The following is a 19,765-nucleotide window of genomic DNA, read 5'->3' on the forward strand; positions in this document are numbered from 1 at the left end:
TCTAACATTTAAGTGTGAAACATTTTGAGTTAATGCTCATATGATGTGGGGTAGTGGTCCAACTTCATTCTTTTACATGTGGATATTTGTCTGATCATTAGTTGAAAAGACTATTCTTACCCCAACCAATATTTTTGGCTCATTTGTTAAAAATCAGCTGACTACACATGTGCGGCTTTATTTCTGAACTACCAACTCTATCCCACTTTTCATGGAGAATGGTATGTGATAACCACCATCGTGGTGGTAGGGGTGCTCATTGATAATGGGTGTCACTTTTAGTTCCTCTTCATGAACACATACACCTCTTCCTTTGAAAAGAGTTCAAATAAATACTTTACCTTTCAGTTCAACATCAGAGTTCATTTTATCTTTCTTCCCTTTTTCAGGTTTGTAAATGATGTCTCCCATTTTCTTTGTTAAAATTTCCAAGTTTTTATTTTGTAGTAATTGAATGTTGCAAAAATAGTACATGGTATATTACTAAGCAGACTGCAGACTCTATGGTCACCAAACTTTACATGCATTTGTGTATATATAGATTTATACAATTTTAACACAGGTACAGATTCACACACAACACTACAATCAATATACAAAACTTCCATCACCACAAAGGAACGTCTTGTGTATTCCTATATAGTTATACATATGCCATACCTCATTCAGTCCTATCCTCAGAAACCACTAATCTGGTCTTCATTCCTGTAATTTTGACATTTCAGTAATGTGTGCAATCACACAGTATGTGACCTATTGAGATTAGCTTTTTCATATAAATTCAATGTGGTTAGTAGCCTTGTGTTTTTTTTCCATTAAAAGCAGTATTCAATAGTAGAGATTTGTTTAATCACTTATCTATTGTAGGATATCTGGGTTGTTTTTGATTTCTGGTTAATACAAATAAAGCGGCTTTGAAAACTTTTGTGACAATACCAGTTTCCATTTCTCTGGTATAAATGTCCAGGAGTGCAACTGCTGAGTCACAGGTAATGTCTATGTTTAGCTTCAAAAGAAATTTCCAGAGTTTTCTCCAGTGTGGATATACCATTTTACATTCCTGTCATTGATTAAAAAACCAATTAGTTTGCATTCTCAATAATGTGTCGTAGTTTCCCTATTTTTCTTCACCCATTCTGATAAGCACAAGTACCTTCACTGTGGCATTAATCTGCATTTCCTATACTCATGAAATTTTTTCACATCATGACTTATATATCACACATTTTGGTGAAATAGCTACTTAGGTTTTTCACTCACTTTTTAGATATTTTTATCTTTGAGTCTTGAACACAATGTTTCCCACATTGATAAAATATTAACATTTTTTCTATTTGTAGCTTGTTCTTATTTTGAGTAAAAAGGTTTTAATTTTGATGAAATACAATGTTACAACTTTTTTCTTTCTTTTATGTATTGTGCTTTTGACTTCAAGTCTAAGAATTTATTTCCTAAGGATTTTTATCCTATGGCATTTTTCTAAAACTTTTATAGTTTTACATTTAAATCCATAATACATTTTGAGGTAACTTTTATAGAAGATACTAGGTTTAGGTTGAAGTTCTTTTTTTGCTTTTAGGTATTTATTACTTTAGCATGACTTATTGAAAAGTTTGTCCTTTCTCCATTGAACCACTTTTGTACTTAATCAGACTTATTTGTGTTCTCTCTTCTGTTCCATTGATCCATGTGTCTATTCCTCTGCCAGAATCATACTGTCCAGATTACTGGAGCTTCACATTAAGTCTTGAAGTGGAGTAATGTGAGTCTTGAAGTGGAGTAATGTGAGCACTCTAATTTTTGGTTCATCAAATCAATTTAGCTTTTTTTTAAGTGTAATTGTTCTCTGGGTATTTTCACCTTCTCTAGAGGAAAAGAAAAAAGAATAGAGAACTCTGGTGAGGGACACGAGAGAAAATACAGTACCTACATTCCATTTAAGTTTCAGAGTAGTGGTTCTGAATACAAGCTGTTCTGATACGAGTACTTCTAGAATTGTGATAATCTAGGTAAGAAACAAGAAGAAAAACCCAAACCACAAAACAACCTTTAGCATTGTTTTGGAGACTGAAGGTCTCTTCTTTCTTTTCTACTTCTCCAATCCCCACTTTAATTCTCAACATATAACTCTTTTCTGAAGACATACTTATTGTTCATGGTGATATTTGACAGGAATAGTGTAATCAAATTTTTTTGTGTGCCAGTATTAGGACTTGAACTCAAGGGTCTCACACTCTTTTTTTTAACTGTATTTTTTTTGTCTTTTCTTTTTTTTTTGGTACTGGGGATCGAACCCAGGATGTTGCGCTTGCTAGGCAAGCGCTTTGCCTCTGAGCTACATCCCAGCCCGGGTCTCACACTCTTACTTGGCTTTTCCCCTTATGTCTGGCACTCTACCACTTGAGCCACACCTCTACTTCTGGGTTTTTGTCAATTGGAAATAAGAATATAGAAGATTTGTTTTCCTGGGTTGCTTTTGAACCATGATCCTCAGACCTAGACACTTGAATAATTAAGATTACAGGCATGAGCCATGGGTGCCCAGCCACAATCAAACTTTTTAAAGTATGATTCTTGTTATATCCTAAGTTCTAAATGTTTCTGGAAAAATAAATTACAATGAAAATTCCTAGATATATAGGATCTGTTCAGTAGAGACTTGCTTCATAGTCACAAGTTACAACTCATTTGGTTGGTTAAAAAGGACGCCCATATTAGACTCAGTATTTGGTATCTCAGAATACCTATTGTCTCTCAACAAGGGCAAAGAATAAGAAGATAGGTGCTGATGAGGCACCTCTAGCACCCAGAAGCATCAAAAATACAAAATCAAAACGTAAAAAACTCTTCTTGCTTTAGCTTATTATAGGGGATAGGTGTAACTGGAAACAAAAATAAATACTTCCAAGTTTAAAAAGAGAAAAACAAACATTTTAAATGAACTCCTCATTTTATTCCCAGATATCTCTTGCCAATGTACTTCCTATAGCCATACAAAATAAAACTCTTTTATTATTTGTAGGCCAATTATAGGTGAGATGATTCAACAAGCTGTAGTGAAAATTTTAGGAAGACATCTTGTGTTTATTGCATGCATACAACTTACATACTGGAATATAAGAAGAACTGTTTCACTGTCTGCTAACCTATGAGCTGTGTGTGGATTCTAGATGACGTTTAGTGCACAAACTTACCCCATTTTTGTCTTCTACTTTATTCTAGGGAAGAAAGTTCTTCCATAAGCTTTTCCTTTTCTTGTTGCAACTCCTGTAAATGCTGTTGATTTTGTTCCAGTCTGTCCTCCAACCATTGCAGGAGAGGTCCACTGACTGCTGACATCTGACTACACAGATTCTTGGTAAACACTTTGGGAAAAAGACAGATGAGCTAACTGTGGCAAAGCTCATTTCATAGCATGTTCCCACTTCACCACCAATAGCACCTCAGTCATGAATACAGAAAAAAAGGAGATGGAGAAGTAGAAATAATGCAATAAATTGGGCCTGGACAAAGAAAATACCAATTTCTAAAGTCACAAACCAGTGAGAAGCCTGGCTATACTGAGAGCAGAAAAATGGCCAACTCCATTCCTTGAGGCAGAAGTGCTAAGAAAGCAGGAGGGCTCCTCTCAGCCCTTCAGCCCTTTCAACGCTAAATGACTATTAGAGAGCTAGCAATTTGCCTCTCAAATGCTATGCATATAATTAACGAAATAAATACATTAATTCAACTCACCTGAGAGGTCCTCTTTCAAAATGAGAAAACAAGAGAGATGAAGAACAAGGGAGTTATATTTTATGTCTTACCATAAATGTTCAGCTTCATGGTGAGACAAAGGTTCTATAACATGCAGGGGGGGGAGAGAGGGAGAGAGAGAGAGAGAGAGAGAGAGAGAGAGAGAGAGAGTGTGTGTGTGTGTGTGTGTCCTGGAGAGATGAAGAACAAGGTTATATTTTATGTCTTACCATAAATGTTCAGCTTCATGGTGAGACAAAGGTTCTATAATGTGCGTGTGTGTGTGTGTGTGCGTGTGTCCTGGGGCTTAAACTATATGCGGGGGGGGGTGTGTGTGTGGTGTGTGTCCTGGGGCTTAAACTATATGCGTGTGTGTGTGTGTGTGTGTGTGTGGTGTGTGTGTGTGGGGGGGCTTAAACTATATGCGGGGGGGGGTGTGTGTGTGTGTGGTGTGTGTGTGTGTGTGTGTGTGTGTGTGTCCTGGGGCTTAAACTCAGTGCCTGGTGTTATCCATGAGATTTAAAAAAAAAACTTTGCCCAAGGCTAGTGCTCTATCACTTCAGCCACAACTCTAGCTTTTTTGGGAGGGTAGTTAATTGGATTTGAGTCTCACAGATTTTGCTACCTGGATTAGATTTGAACCACCATCCTTAGACCTCAGCCTCCTGATCAGCTAGAATTTCAGGCATGAGCCTTCAGTATCTAGTTTATAGCACACTTTTAAAACCAAATCTGCCTAACAGAAATACTTCTTGTCTCTTAATACATGATTTATTGAAATGAACACTATAATACAAATCTTTCTAGAGATATTTGTGCATGGATATACTTATTTTGGGTGTTACTTTCCCCCATAACAATATCATAAGTAGGGGCTGGGAAGGTGGCTCAGTGGTAGAGTGCTTGCGTTGCATGCATGAGGCCCTGGGTTCCATTCCTCAGCACCACATAAGCAAAAAGAAAAAAGCCAGAAGTGGCGCTATGGCTCAAGTGGTAGAGTGCTAGCCTTGAGCTGAAGAGCTGAGGGACAGCACCCGGGCCCAGAGTTCAGGCCCCACGACTGGACCTCCCCCCCACAAAAAAACCCAAAAAAACAATATCATAAGTATTTTTCAATAAAAGTTTAAAAATCTAGTTTTCCTTAAAAGCTACATAAAACTCAATAGATATATCAACTTAATAAGTCTCTTGCTGATAGAGATCTAAGTGGCATCTAATTTCTGCTCTCTGCTTAAGTGGAATTGTCATACCTAAATTCATGTATACTTTAAAACTGATGAACCACTTTTTAATTGATTATACCATATTATAATTTCAGGAACAGAGGCAATTTTACTTTTCCCACATCCTTGTCTAGTTGTCTCTCAATTTAATCTTTCCCAATGGGTGAAAAAAATGGTAACTGGGTCTTGATTCATACTTCTTTAAAATATTATATTTAGCATTTAAGTTTTTCTGTAGGGGCCTATGAAAGTGTTCAATTTTTATTTAGTCAAATCTTTTATGAGTTCAGAGTTTCAGATTATACTTAGGCCACCATGTCCCTAGAATTTGAAAAGTATTCTCTTGTGTTTTCTTAAAATGATCATCATTAGGGAGAGGCAGATTATAGACAATAAATCAATGTAAAGTATACAGAGCAATGAATTTTGAAAACTGTATACCCCATATAACATCCCCAGCAGAAACACAAATTATTTCTATCATCCCAAGAATCCTCTCTACAATTCCATTTAGGCAAAATGTGCCTTCACCTCTATCCTCAAACAGCTACTAACATAGTTATCAGCATAAATTAGACTTCCCTATTCATGAATTTGTAACCATACAGTATATGGCTTTTTATATGATGCTTCTTGCACCAGGCATAATACCTGAGATTCATCCAGGTTGTTCATGTGTCAGTAGTTTGTTATTATTCCTGAGTAGTACTTCATTGTATACATATATTACATACTATTTATCCATTCACCTATTAACAAACTTTGGATTATTTCTACTTTTTGGGTATCAGAATAATACAGCCAGGTACACTTGTATACAATTTACGTTAAAACTTTGTTTTCAATACTTTTGGGTACACACCTAGATGAACTGGTGGGATATCTGGCAATTTTAATTGCCAAAGTGTTTGAACCATATTTAATTATAAAATCTTAAGCATATTTGGAACATATTTATGGACAGGAATCTACCTTCTTTGAAACAGAAAAATAATAATACAGGCTCTTGAAACCTATGTTAAATTCAGCACTATATCCCAATGTCCAGAAGAATGTCTAGCAAAGAATAAGCTTAAAATTTTTTGTCATGGGCTGGGAATGTGGCTTAGTGGTAGAGTGCTTGCCTACCATGCATGAAGCCCTGGGTTCAATTCCACAGTACCACATAAACAGAAAAAGCCCAAAGTAATACTGTGGCTCAAGTGGCACAGCATAAGCCTTGAGCACTGAGAGACTCAGGGACAGAGCTCAGGAGTAAGTTCAAGGCCCAGGACCGGCAAAAAAAAGTTACTAATCAGTAAATAATCCATCCATTTTATCGATTTGAAAAATCACATTAAGTATTAATTCTTAAATGTACATTGGCCTATCTCCGGGATTTACCTAGTTCCACTGATCTATTTAAGCTATTCCACATTTGAGTGATTATTATACTTTTTAAATTACTATTTTTAACCAATATTAACCCTTTGCAATGTTTTATTCTCAAACAGAAATGATGAGACAGATGGACCAAGCCAAGTCTCCCTTCCTTTCTTCATAAAGTGATTACTGCCTGTCACATTTGAAAGTGTCTGCTTTTCCTCACTTATCACTTAGCAAGTAAATGGGGAAGACTTTACTGAATCACTGGGGGATCAGGGTTAATTAGAAAGTATTTATCGCTCCAGAGTTGTGGATATTGGAAAAAAGTGTCTTAAGTATAGTGTAGTGAGTTTTTTTTTTTTGCTCTTTAACAGTATACAGGAATTTTTTCTCTATTAACATGAAAACACCTTCTCCTCTCTTGTGCCTTCCATTTTATCTGTCTATAGGCTGCTGATAATGCGCTGAACCAGCTTATAACAGTTCACAACAGTGCATTATTTTTGAGCTACCATGCTAGGATTTTATCATGGAAACCAGCAAACACAGTAAATCAAATCTCTATTAGCTGAGAGGTAGTTGTTAGACATATGCCAGTATACCACTGAATTGGTCTATCATAAATAAATCTCTTTCAATCTTTCCTCTTATCTTACTTTGGGCTGCATTTTTCAGTTATCTGGAGTTCAGGCACCGGGGGCTCACACCTGTAAGCCTAGCTACTCAAGAGGCTGAGGATCACAGTTCAAAGTCAGCCCAGGCAGAAAATTTCCCATGAGATCCTTTTTTTTTTTTTGCTTATGTGGTGCTGAGGAATCAAACCCAGGGCCTCATGCATGCAAGGCAAGCACTCTACCACTGAGCCACCTTCCCAGCCCATCCCACGAGATCCTTATCACCAATTAGCCACTCAAAAATCAGAAGTGGTGCAATATAGCTCAAGTGGTAGAGAGCTAGCCTTGAGCACAAAGAGGCTCAGGAACAGTGCTTAAGCCGAGTTTAAGGCCCAGGACCAGGAAAAAAAAGAGTTTGTGAGCAAAAGCAGTAAAGCTCTTGAGAAAGGAAAATAAAAGCTAACTGGTATTCATGACCTTTATTGCTTAACTTTGCTTTTGTCAGGTAAGTATTTCACAGACCACTCTATGCAAGGAAATAAGAAACATTACCTGAGCCATTATGTATCTTGGTTACTGAGTCCAGATGTGTAAGACTAAAGAAATAAAGTAAGTTTATGTCAGTAACAAAGCAACACTGAAGGGAAAACAAAAAGGTCATGATCTGTAACAAAATCTACTTTAGACCTTTGCCAGCTGAGTTAGATGAATATTTATAATTTACGTTTCAATTCCTATTATTTCCAAATTATTGTAGGGATATGACTTTATTTAAAAAATTGAAAAATACTAATAGAAAACTTTGAAATTAATGTCTCTCATTAAAACCTTGATATGCATTGATGGAGGAAATCTAGTAGAAACAGGGTTACTAAAATGTCATTTATTTTGTTTTCACAAACAAAATGAAAATATGCTTTTCCTTGAAGTATCCAAATATACCAGGACAGGAAGATATGTTAAAGAGATTGTTAAAATAGAGTGCAAGACAATTCCAGACCTCACACTCTCTACTGAGCTATAATAACAAAAACAATTTGGTACTGGCACAAAAATAGGCCCAAAGATCAATGGAACAGACTTGAAAACCTAGAAATAAAGCCTTATAGTAACCATATACTAACATCAACTCAAAATGGATCAAAGGCCTTAATCACAAACTATTGCAAGATGGAGTAGGAGAAACATTAGGCCTTATAGGCATAGGCAGGAACTTTTTCCAGAGTCCCGGGCAAAGCAGACAGAAGAGAGATTTGACAAATGGAATTACATCAAAATAAAAAGCTTCTGCACAACAAATAACATCATTTCTCAACTAGAGAGACAGCCAACAGACAGGGAGAAGATCTTTACCAGCAATACATCAGACGAAGGTCTAATATCCAAAATATACAAGGAACTCAAAAAACTAACCTCTCTAAAGTAAACAAACCAATTAACAAATGGACAATGGAGCTAAAGAGAAACTTCTCAGAAGAATGGCAAAGACACATATGAAAAATGTTCACCACCCCTGGCCGTAAAGGAAATGTATATCAAAATAACTTCCATCTCACCTCAGTTAGATTGGATAGCATCAGGAATTCAAACAACAAATGCTGGTAGGAATGTGGGGTAAAAGGAACCCTATTGCACTGTTGGTGGGAATGTAAACTAGAACGACCATTCCGGAAAGCAGTCTGGAGGTTCCTCAAAAAACTCAGAACTTTCCTATGACCCAGCCATAACACTCTCGGCATCTACCCAGAGCATCACAAGCCAGGATATCGTAAAGACACTTGCACACCCATGTTTACTGCTGCATATTCACAATAGCCAAGTTATGGAAACAGCCCAGATGCTCTACAACTGATGATCAAAAAATGTGGTACACAATGAAATTTCACTCATTCATTAGAAAGAATATAAATATGTCATTTGCAGAAAAATGGATGGAATTAGTGTTCTAGTTAAGTGTGGTAAGCCAAGCTCAAAGAGACAAACAGTGCATGTTGTCTTTTATATATGGATGCTACATTGAAATACAACTGGACATGACAACCTATACAGGACTCTTGGCATTTATACACAAACAGTAAGACCAAAGGAGGATACCAGTAGGGGAGGAACCCAAAGGTGTAATTCTCCTGAACATTTAAAATACTATTTATCGAAAAGAATTCCAGGAAGCAGAAACATGGGTTATAGTTTGTTATTGATGGTGGTGGTATGTGCTTTCTTTCTCTCTTTTTTTTTTTGCTTCTTGGGGAAGACAAAGGGGAGTGGTCACAGAAAGTGAGGGAGGAAGGGTGAACAAATGAAATCATGGTAATCAGTATACACTTTGTGGAAAATGAACTATGTAACCTTATGGGCAGGGACAAGAAGGGGAAACAGGTTAGTGAAGGAAGGGGTGACATTGTTCAAAAGGGAAATGTATGCGTTGCCTGAATTGTGAAATGGTAACCCCTCTGTACAATGCCTTAATAGAAACAATATCATTCTTTAAAAAACATAGTGTGATAACTGTAATTAGAGCAGTGAAAGGAAAGGAGATGTGGCTCAAGAGTTGAGCTGTTACAGATAAAAGGATTCGGCTCTGAGAAGTAGGAAAGAGGCACAACTGTGTCTACCTGTGAATCCTTCTATATGCATCCTGCTCTTCCTGGCACAGAATCTTGGGCAGCTCTACTGCTGATTCGAGGCACACTTTCCCAATGGTGACATGAGGTACAATATGGATTGGGATTTCAATTCTCTCATACCTGCAAGATAACCAGTTCAGATCAGTTCAGTTCAGATCAGTATTGAACCCTTCATTATAATAAGTTCTCTATAGTTTTGACACCTGGGGATATGGCATGTTTCAGAGGGTAAGCATTGCAATAATTCATTAAGTGGCTTAATTTCAAAGTAGAGAGAGTTCAAACTGGTTCATTTGGGGAGCAAATTAGGAGTCTGCTTTGAAGAGTCAATATTCCTGGTCCTATACATAATCAGAATTTACATCTGCTAACTTACCAGAAACCTTTGGGAGTTCAAGGTCCCAGGCAAGGAAAATAGCCAACTAATACTGTTTTTAGTCAGAAAGTTGCCAGTGAAGCTGAACAAATTGATCATAAAGCCTGGAGAAAAACTGCAAACTGTTTATTTTACAGATGGAACTATACACATTCTGACTTGCTCTAACTCTGTTCACAAATGACCCTTACTTCTCATTCTCTCCTTTCGGGGAACACAGTTAAGAAGTTCACATATATTTGTATTTTCATGCTACCGTGAAAGAAAAAAGATATGTATGTTACTATTGTCAAGTAATCTCTTTTTTCTTCATACTCCCAATATACCTAAACTTCTAACTGTGTGTTCAGTGGAGAATCCAGGTTGGGGACCTTGACATACTGCAGGCCCCTTGACACAGGGTGGTAAAACAGAGTAATATCTAGTTCTTTCCCAATAAGTACGCTTATGTACCATGCCACAAATGATGGGAAATTACAATCACTCTTTACCTCTCTACACTTAAAAAGTCAGGAGAAAAATTATGAAAAAATATGCCCAGCTGCTAAGTGGCTTGAAGGCCCTTTCAAGTATTATCTGATATTATTATTGCTATTTCCAGAACCAAGACTGCTATTAGTAAAGTTACCAAGGTTTCCAAGTAAATCTATCAATAGTACAGTCAAAAATAGTTTCAATCGTTTATTGGGTTGAGACACATATCTTCACAAATTCCTAGAGGAAAGTGCTAAAGGTTCTGTCAGGTTACTGAAAACAACAATCCTTGGACCAAAACGGGTAGAAATTTAAAATTTATGACAAAGAAGTGTTTGGAACAGATAAAACAGCATCTATTTAGAAGTCATTGGCAATGACTAATAACAGTACCAACAAGTAGAACAGGAAGAAAAAGAGCCTGACAGGAATAGTTTTTCTAGAAGGGTATTTTCTGATTCCAAGGAAGAAACTTTAGAATAAGTTGAAAACATTTTTCAAAAGGGTTTGTGGGTCCTAGGTCTCAGTTGAAAAAGTCAGTAGAGTAAGACTCATAGATAATACAGATACATGGGGAAGCCAACGTACTAGAATGTTTAGGACTTTGTGCTTCTAGAGACACTGAACACCACCAGACTGATTAGAATACCTTTGAAGAATTCTAGAGACCAGTTGAAACGTTCTAACATATAGACAAATGTAAAATAAAGCAGGGATTCCAGCAAAACTTGTAGAAAAATCTGTGATACTTTGTGTACCTGCGCGCTTCCCTTGTCCTATTTGACCTTTCATAGTACAAAGAGGATGGAAACTCTCACATTGAGGATCCTGCCTTGAGATGTAAATAAAGAGCAGACCAGCCTAAGCTAGGAAATTTCAGAGAGACTAGAATCTGTATCATTTGACTTGATTGCTGACAATACTGAAAGCTTGGTATGGAAGGTGATGAAAATAGATACAATCTGAGCAACAAAAGAGACTCAGTTCTATATGAAGCCAGAATGGGGAGCAGGAAATTTGGACGCCTCTAAAGAAGCAGAAACTGGTTGCTTAGGGAATTGGAAATAACAAAAATGTATGAAAAGTCCCAGAATCTCTAGATGGACTTATCAGTGAATGTTTTCCCTAGCACAAAGCCATTCAATAAAGACTAGGACAGGTGGCTGCTTTTTCAAATGTCTGAGTGTCAATAATAACAACACTTCTGTAAAAAAGGTATATAAACAAACAGTGAAACAAGACCCAAATCACAGGGTAAAATCCAGAAAACAATCCTAAGAAAAGAATGATCTGAGATGCTTGACAAAGAAATTAAAATAACTAGCATAAAGATGCTTAAGTAGGTCAAGTGAAAACACAGGTAAGTAAATGAAAAAAGGAAAATGATACACGAAAAAAATGAAACCATCAACAAAGATAAGGAAACTGTAAAAAGAAAAGAAGCAAATAGGAATTCTGGAACTAAAAACAGAATTACTCAACTGAATGAAGCAAAAAGTGAAGAAGCCTAAGAGACTACTAACAGGACAGTAGGAAGTAGATTAATACCTTACATGATTTCAAGAAGGAAATGAGATGAAAGAAAGGTACAGAGATTATTTGGAGATATAACTCACTTCTGAGAAAAGAAGTACAAATTCACAAAAGTAAAAAAACTACAACTAGGACATATCCAATGACACTAACACCAAGGCCATATAAGCAAACTGTCAAAAGTTAAAGATGAGAAAAATATTGAAAGCAGCAAGAAAAAGTGCTTCATTATGTACAAGAGCTTGCCAGTCTATTTCTCAGCAGAAACCTTGTAGACTAGAAAGAACTGGGATGATCTATTCAAAGTCCAAAAAGGAAAATAAAATTCTTATCAATAAATATTGCATCAGGCAAAACTCTCCTTGAAAAATGAAGGAGAAATTAATGTTCTACTAAATAAACAAAAGCTTAAGAAGTTCATTAACAATAGATATGCTCTATAAGAAATGCTAAAGGGGCTTCCGGTTAGGCTAAGTCGGTGTCTTCGTTGTTTGAAGGACATAGGCCGTCGAATTTGTGACTTTGGCAAAGATTGACATCATGGCAGGCGCAGAAAATGAAGGCCAATTCCAGTTCACTGGTATTAAGAAGTATTTCAACTCATACACTCTCACGGGTAGAATGAATTGTGTGCTGGCCACATATGGAGGCATTGCTTTGCTGGTCTTATACTTTAAGTTAAGGTCTAAAAAGACTCCAGCTGTGAAAGCAACATAAATGGATTCTAAATTTTCTGAGCTCATCTGTTAAATTCCCAAGCCTGGAGAAGCTAATGTCAACTCATCATGTAATATTCAATTTGTACAATAAATTATGAACCTGGAAAAAAAAAAAGAAATGCTAAAGGGTGTTTTTCAAAATAAAAGGAAGGGCAGAGAGGAACATGGAACCATATAAAAATATCAAGTTCTGCAGAAAAGTGTAAATACAGACAAAATCAGGAATCCACATTATATAACTTTAGCCCATAATTCATTTAACTTTTGCATAAATTTAAGTGACAAAAAGCATTTTTAAAACCCTATGAATTAAAACATTAGACTTGAATAGCAAGGAATTGATTTTAAATGCTGCAAAATCAAAAAAGGAGTTAAATTACAATGGAAAGAAAATCAGAATCACTGCATACCTCTCCACACAAACCCTCAACGCAAGGAGAGCCTGGAATGGTATCACCTGAAGATAACAACTGCCAACCCAGACCTGTGTGCTCAGAGAAGCCATCATTTATATTAGAGGGTGAAACAAAACCTTCCATAACAAATGAAAATTAAAGGAATTCATGAACACTATATCAGCATTACAAAGAATACTAAAGGAAAGAATAAAAATCTGAAGATAACAACCAAAACCAAGGAAACACATCAGAGAAAAATCAGTAGAAGATCAATTTAGTAAGCACAGAATGTGGAAAGAAGTAAAATACAGGAAATCAAATGGAAAGAAGTAAAATACGGGAAATCAAGAAAATGGAAGGAAACATGACACATCTCCCTATAATAACTAAACATTAATGGACTCAATTTCCCAATCAAAAGAAATAGAACAGCAGATTTGATCACAAAACAAGATCCATCCATTTGTTGTATCCAAGAGACCCATCTCACAAAGATTATAAACAAACTCCAAATGAAAGGGTAAAAAAAGATCTTCCATGCAAATGCACCTTGTAAGAAGGCAGGAGTAGCCATACTGATACCTGATAAAATAGACTTTTTATTAAAATCAGTACGAAGAGACAAGGAAGGTCATATTAATAAAGGGAATGATCCATGAAGAGGAAACCACAGTGGTCAATATCTATGTGCCAAACAATGGAGCACCTAAACTTGTTAAATACTTTCAGACTTACAGAGACTCTTATCTCCAATAAGCCACTCAGAAAACCGGAAGTGGTGCTGTGGCTCAGTGGTAGAGTGCTAGCCTTGAGCTGAAGAGCTGAGGGACAGCGCCCAAGCCCGGAGTTCAAGCCCCATGACCGACAAAAAAAAGAAAAAAAAGATCATATCATAATTCACACAAAGAACCTAAGCAAATACAAGAGGACTGGCATAATACCTTGCATCCTATCTTACCACAGTAGAATCCAACAACTTAACAACAAAACATAATGCAGAAACTACTCAAATACATAAAGTCTTAACAACACACAGTACTGAATAACATCTGGGTCACAGAAGAAACTAAGGAAGAAGTTGAATATGAAAACACATCACAACAGAACCGCTGGGATACAGCAAAAGCAGTGTTGAGGGAGGAAAGCACACATAAAATAGAAACAGCTCAAGTAAACCTAATGATACAATTAAAACTGCTAGAAAAACAAGAAATAAAATCAAATCTTAAACTACTAGAGACAGCAAGGATTAGGGCAGAACTCAACAAAATAAAGAAAACTATACATAAAATCAATGAAACAAAATTTGTTTTTTTGAAAATATTAATAAAATTGACAGACCACTTGCGAGATTAATGAAAAAAAGAAGAGAAAATTCAAATCAACGAGATCAGATATGCCACAGGAAACATTACAACAAACATGTAGGAAATCCAAATGATTATAAAGGACTACTTTCAAAACCTCTGCTCACTAAAGAAGGAAAACCTAGCAGAAATGGAAGAATTTCTAGAAACATACAAAATACCTAAACTGAACCTAGAAGATATAAACCAGATAAACAAACCAATAACACGCAAGGAGATAGAGGAAGTAATCAGAAGTCTTCCAACAAGGAAAAGGGTAGGCCCAGACAGACTCACCACTGAATTTCAGAAGACTTTTAATGATGAACTGATACTAATCCTCCTCAAGCTTTTCCATGAAATAGAAGCAGAGGGAGCAATCCCAAACCTATTCTAGGAAGCCATTATCACACTCATCCCCAAACCAGGTAAGGATCCAACAAAAAAAGAGAACTACAGACCAATTTCTCTGCTGAACACAGATGCAAAGTTCCTCAATAAAAGATTACCCAACACAATCCAGAAAAAATTTAAAAAGTCATACATTATGACCTAGTAGGCTTCATCCCACAGATACAAGGTTGGTTTAATATAAACAAATCAATAATTTAATTCACTATGTCAACAGAGCCAATGTTAACCACATGATCATCTCAATAGACACAAAAATAAACCTTTGACAAAAATACAACATCCATTCATGCTAAAATCTCTGGAGAACCTGGGAATAGAAGGAACATTCCTTAAAATATTAAAAGCTATACATGACAGTCCAACAACCAATATCATACTGAATGGAGAAAAACTAAAACCATTTCCCCAAAAATAAGGAACAAGGCAAGGATACCCACTCTCTCCATTCCTCTTCAATAGAGTTATGTAACTCTTAGAGCAATAAGACAAGAAAAGGACAAAAAAGGGATTCACATAGGGAAAGAAGAAATGAAACAATCTCCTGTGTGCTTTTTTTTTTTGTCGGTCATGGGGCCTGAAGTCTGGGCCTGGGCGCTGTCCCTCAGCTCTTCAGCTCAAGGCTAGCGATCTACCACTTAAGCCACAGTGCCACTTCCAGCTTTTTCTGTTTATGTGGTGCTGAGGAACTGAGCCCAGGGCCTCATGCATGCAAGGCAAGCGCTCTACCACTGAACCACCTTCCCAACCCCAAATTAAACAATCTCTTTGCAAATGACATGATCTTATATCTAAAAGACCCCCAAACTTCTACCCCCAAACTCCTAGAGCTAATCAACCACTCCAGCAAAGTAGCAGGATACAAAATTAACCTGCAAAAATCAGTAGCCCTTTGTATGCAACAATGTAGAAGCAGAAAGGGAAATCATGAAAACAATCCCATTCGCAATAGCCTCAAAAAAATAATACCTAGGAATTAACCTAACCAAAGATGTAAAAGATCTTTACAGGGAAAAATATAAAAACCTAAAGAAAGAAATTAAAGAGGACACCTGGAAATGGAAAGACCTTCCATGTTTATGGATAGGTAGAATCAATATTGTGAAAATGGCCATACTGCCAAAAATGATAGACAATTCAATGCAATCCCCATCAAAATCCCAATGATGTTTTTTATCAAGATAGACAAAACAATCCAAAAATTCATGCAGACCAACGAAAGACCTAGAATAGCCAAAGCAATACTAGGCAAAAAAGCAATGCAAGCAGTATCAGAATATCAGACCTCAAACTTAACTACGGAGACATAATAACAATAACAGCTTGGTATTGGCACAAAAATAGACCCAAAGATGAACGAACACATTAGAATACCCAGAAATTAAACCACATATTTAGAGCTGGGAAGGTGGCTCAGTGGTAGAGTGCTTGCCTTGCATGCATAAGGCCCTGGGTTCAATTCCTCAGCACCACATAAACAGGAAAAGCTGGAAGTGGCGCTGAGGCTCAAGTGGTACAGTACTAGCCTTGAGCTGAAGAACTCAGGGACAGCATGCAGGCCCAGAGTTCAAGCCCCACAACTGACAAAAAACACAAAACAACAACAACAACAACAACACATCCCCCCCACACACACTTACAGTCATCTGATATCTGACAAAGGAGCCAGTGGAAAAAACATAGCCTCTTCAACAATTGGTGATGGGAAAACTGGGCAGCAGAAAACTAAAAGAGGATCCCTGTTTGTCACCATGCACTAATATGAATTCAAAGTGGGTTAAAGACCTCAACACCAGAAACAGAACTCTGAAACTACTGCAAGAGCAAGTAGGAGAGACATTGGAACTCATAGTACAGGCAGGAACTTCCTGAATACAGTCCCAGGGGAACAACAGATAGGAGAGAAACTCGACAAGTGAGACTAATATAAAAAGTTTCTGCACAGTTAAGGACCTAGTTACTAAACTAGAAAGACAGCCAGCCATTTGAGAAAAGACCTTTACCATCAATACATCAGACAAAGGCCTAATATCCAATATATACAAGGAGCTCAAGAAACTAAACCCTCCCAAACACACCAATTACTACATGGGCAAGGAGGCTGAGAGACTTTTTAGAAGAAGAGGTAAGAATGGCAAAGAGACACATGAGGAAATGCTCATCATCCCTGGACATAAAGGAAATGAAAATCAAAACAACCCTGAGATACCATCTTACCCCAGTTAGATTGGCCAACATTTTGAATTCTGACAACAAATGCTGGTGGAGGGTATGAAGAAAAAGGAACTCTACTGCTCTGTTGGTGAGAATGTAAACTGATAGAATCACTCTGGAAAGCAGTCTGGAGATTCCTCAAAAAACTAAACATAGACCTTCCCTACAACCCAGCCATACCACTCGTAGGCATCTACCCTGAGCAGCATAAGCCAAGATATGATAAGGACACCTGCACATCCATGTTCACTGCCACACTATTTACAATATCCAAGATATGGAAACAGCCCAGATGCCCCATAATAGATAAGTGGGTCCAAAAAATGTGGTAACTATGTACAATGGAATTTTACATAGTCATTAGAAAGAATAAAATAATGTGATCTGCAGGGAAATGGATGGAACTAGAATAAATCTTGTTGAGTGACGTAAATCAAGACCAGAGAAGAAAACAGCACATTTTCCCTGACATGTGGAAGTTAGATCTAAAACACACTGGGATATGATAAATTATAAAGGATTCTATAAGTCACATACAGTGAGACCAAAAGAGGACAGTCTTAGGAAAAAATCACGAAGGTGTAATACCCAAGTACATCTTCATATCTGTATAATATACATACCAAAACGAACTGCAAAAATATAGAAACAAAGGACTTTTTTCTTAGTATTCTTTACCTTATATACAATATATTTATATGCACATCTGTGGGAAAGTGGGAGGAGGAAAACTGGTAGTATATGAATATTATCTGTGGATTAAGTAGTAGTATTATATGAATTTTAATTTCCTGATACTGACAATTATAAAATGGCTATGGAATATAAAGTCCCTGACTTTCAGGGAATGCCTACTGAAGGAGAATCATGTATGCAACTTACGCTCAAATGGTTCTAGAGAAAAATATCCACACATACGAAGAGAAAATGATAATACAAATGTACAATTTTTTATGTGCTAGTCCCGGGGCTTGAACTCAGAGCCCAGACACTGTCCCTGAGCTTTTTTTGCTCAAGGCTTGTACTCTATCACTTGAGTCACACTGGCACTCCTAGCTTTTTTTTTTTTTTGGATGTGTCTCATGGACTTTTTTTTGACAGTCATGGGGCCTGAACTCTGGGCCTGGGCACTGTCCCTCAGCTCTTCAGCTCAAGGCTAGTGCTCTACTACTTGAACCATGGTGCCACTTCTGGCTTTTTCTGCTTATGTGGTGCTGAGGAATGGAACCCAGGGCCTCATGCATGCAAGGTAAGCACTCTACCACTGAGCCACTTTCCTAGCCCCTCATGGACTTTTATGTCCTAGCTGGATTTGAACTGTAATCCTCAGATAGCAGCCCTCTGAGCAGCTAGGATTACAGGTATGAGCTACTGGCACCTAGCTTGTTGTATAATTTTAAAAGTTAAAGATTCTGGGTGTGATATATACAAGACTTCCTTATACTATTCTTACAATTTCTCCATAAGTCTGAAATTATTTTAAAACAGAATGTCAAAAATATAATAACTAACAGAATCAAAACAGAACAATTTCTTACTGAAAAAGATAAAGAAAAAACCCAACCCAGTCCAAAAAGTAAGAGGAAGGAAAGCATGACAGGAAAGAAAGAGAAGGAAGGGGAGAGGCAGGGAGCCTATCCATAAATACATGTTTCTGTCATACTTACTCTGAACTCTTTTGGGCCTGTATGGATTGGAAGCAGGTGTAAAGTACCCGGCCAGTCTATTTAAAAAGAAAGAAAGAAATCATACATAAGAGTATTTTTGTTTTATTATTTCTTATCAAAATATACTTTTTGTACATCTTTGTGGAATACATTATAGCAATTCAATATCTGTATACAATATGTAATAATCAAATCAGAGTACTGAGCATTACTATCTCTTCAATCGCCAATCATTTTTTTGTTGGTAATTTCACAGCAACTTAGTAGTCTCTAACCTAAAACACAAAGGACCCTGGAAGTAGAAAGATATAAGAAACCTCAAACATGGAATTTGCCATAAATGAATTTTTATTAGAAGGACCATATACTCAGTCTATATGATGGTCACAACCAAATGTTGCTAATAAATGTGAGATCCAAGAAAGTAAAAACCCAAACATTCACATTGCTGTGTTGGAAACTGATAAACTTATTCCACAACTATTTATGATGATTACACAGATAAATTTATGATGAAAAGCTGAAAGTATTTCACAGTATAAAGTCCAAGCTATTGAACTGCTATGTTTCTGGAAAAAAAGTAATTTCATGACCTTATAGGATTAGGTCTCAGGATATTCTGGAACTCATCTGGAATCAAATGAGCTGTCCATTAAATGGGGATACTTTTGAGAGGGAAAGAAACTAAATAGGACACTATTTAGTAGAGTCTCTGAGGCAAACTGGGATGAATGATCACAATCTTCCTCACTCTGCTATGCCAGTTTCCTCAATATTCCCTGTATATTCCACACTCACCTTAGGAATCTTTGCACTGCTTACTTCATCTGCCTATGGTGATCTTCCCCCATGATATCCACAACTTGTTCCTTTGCCTTTGGGTCCTGACCCAATAACCCTTTTCATTGAAACCTTCCTTGAATATTCTTTTAAAATTCCAAAGACTTTACTCTCTGCATACACACACACACACACACACACACACACACACACACACACACACTACCTTTGTGTTTTTATCTGACCCAATAACCCTTTTCATTGAAACCTTCCTTGAATATTCTTT

General features: G+C 36.9%; 2 protein-coding genes across 3 annotated transcripts in view; one reads left to right on the plus strand and one right to left on the minus strand.

Annotated features, from left to right (window-relative positions):
• Positions 1-1,831: 1,831 nt before the first annotated feature.
• Positions 1,832-19,765, minus strand: part of Brcc3 (BRCA1/BRCA2-containing complex, subunit 3) — a 46,789-nt gene continuing 28,855 nt past the window's right edge. For both annotated transcript variants that reach the window (XM_013035344.1, XM_013035343.1), the window contains 5 exons: positions 18,700-18,755; positions 9,550-9,681; positions 7,490-7,533; positions 3,195-3,365; positions 1,832-1,865 (listed from right to left, as the gene is read on the minus strand). In XM_013035344.1, the coding sequence (XP_012890798.1) occupies positions 3,214-3,365; positions 7,490-7,533; positions 9,550-9,681; positions 18,700-18,755 (384 nt within the window). In that variant the 3' untranslated portion in view covers positions 1,832-1,865; positions 3,195-3,213. The remainder of the gene's footprint in view (positions 1,866-3,194; positions 3,366-7,489; positions 7,534-9,549; positions 9,682-18,699; positions 18,756-19,765) is intronic.
• LOC106000145 (up-regulated during skeletal muscle growth protein 5) lies at positions 12,409-12,764 on the plus strand. Its single transcript, XM_013035356.1, has one exon. The coding sequence runs from the start codon at positions 12,485-12,487 to the stop codon at positions 12,659-12,661; it is 177 nt and encodes a 58-aa protein (XP_012890810.1). The 5' UTR covers positions 12,409-12,484; the 3' UTR covers positions 12,662-12,764.

Source organism: Dipodomys ordii, unplaced genomic scaffold (genome assembly GCF_000151885.1).
Source record: "Dipodomys ordii isolate 6190 unplaced genomic scaffold, Dord_2.0 Scaffold209, whole genome shotgun sequence".
Classification (NCBI taxonomy): Eukaryota; Metazoa; Chordata; class Mammalia; order Rodentia; family Heteromyidae; genus Dipodomys; species Dipodomys ordii.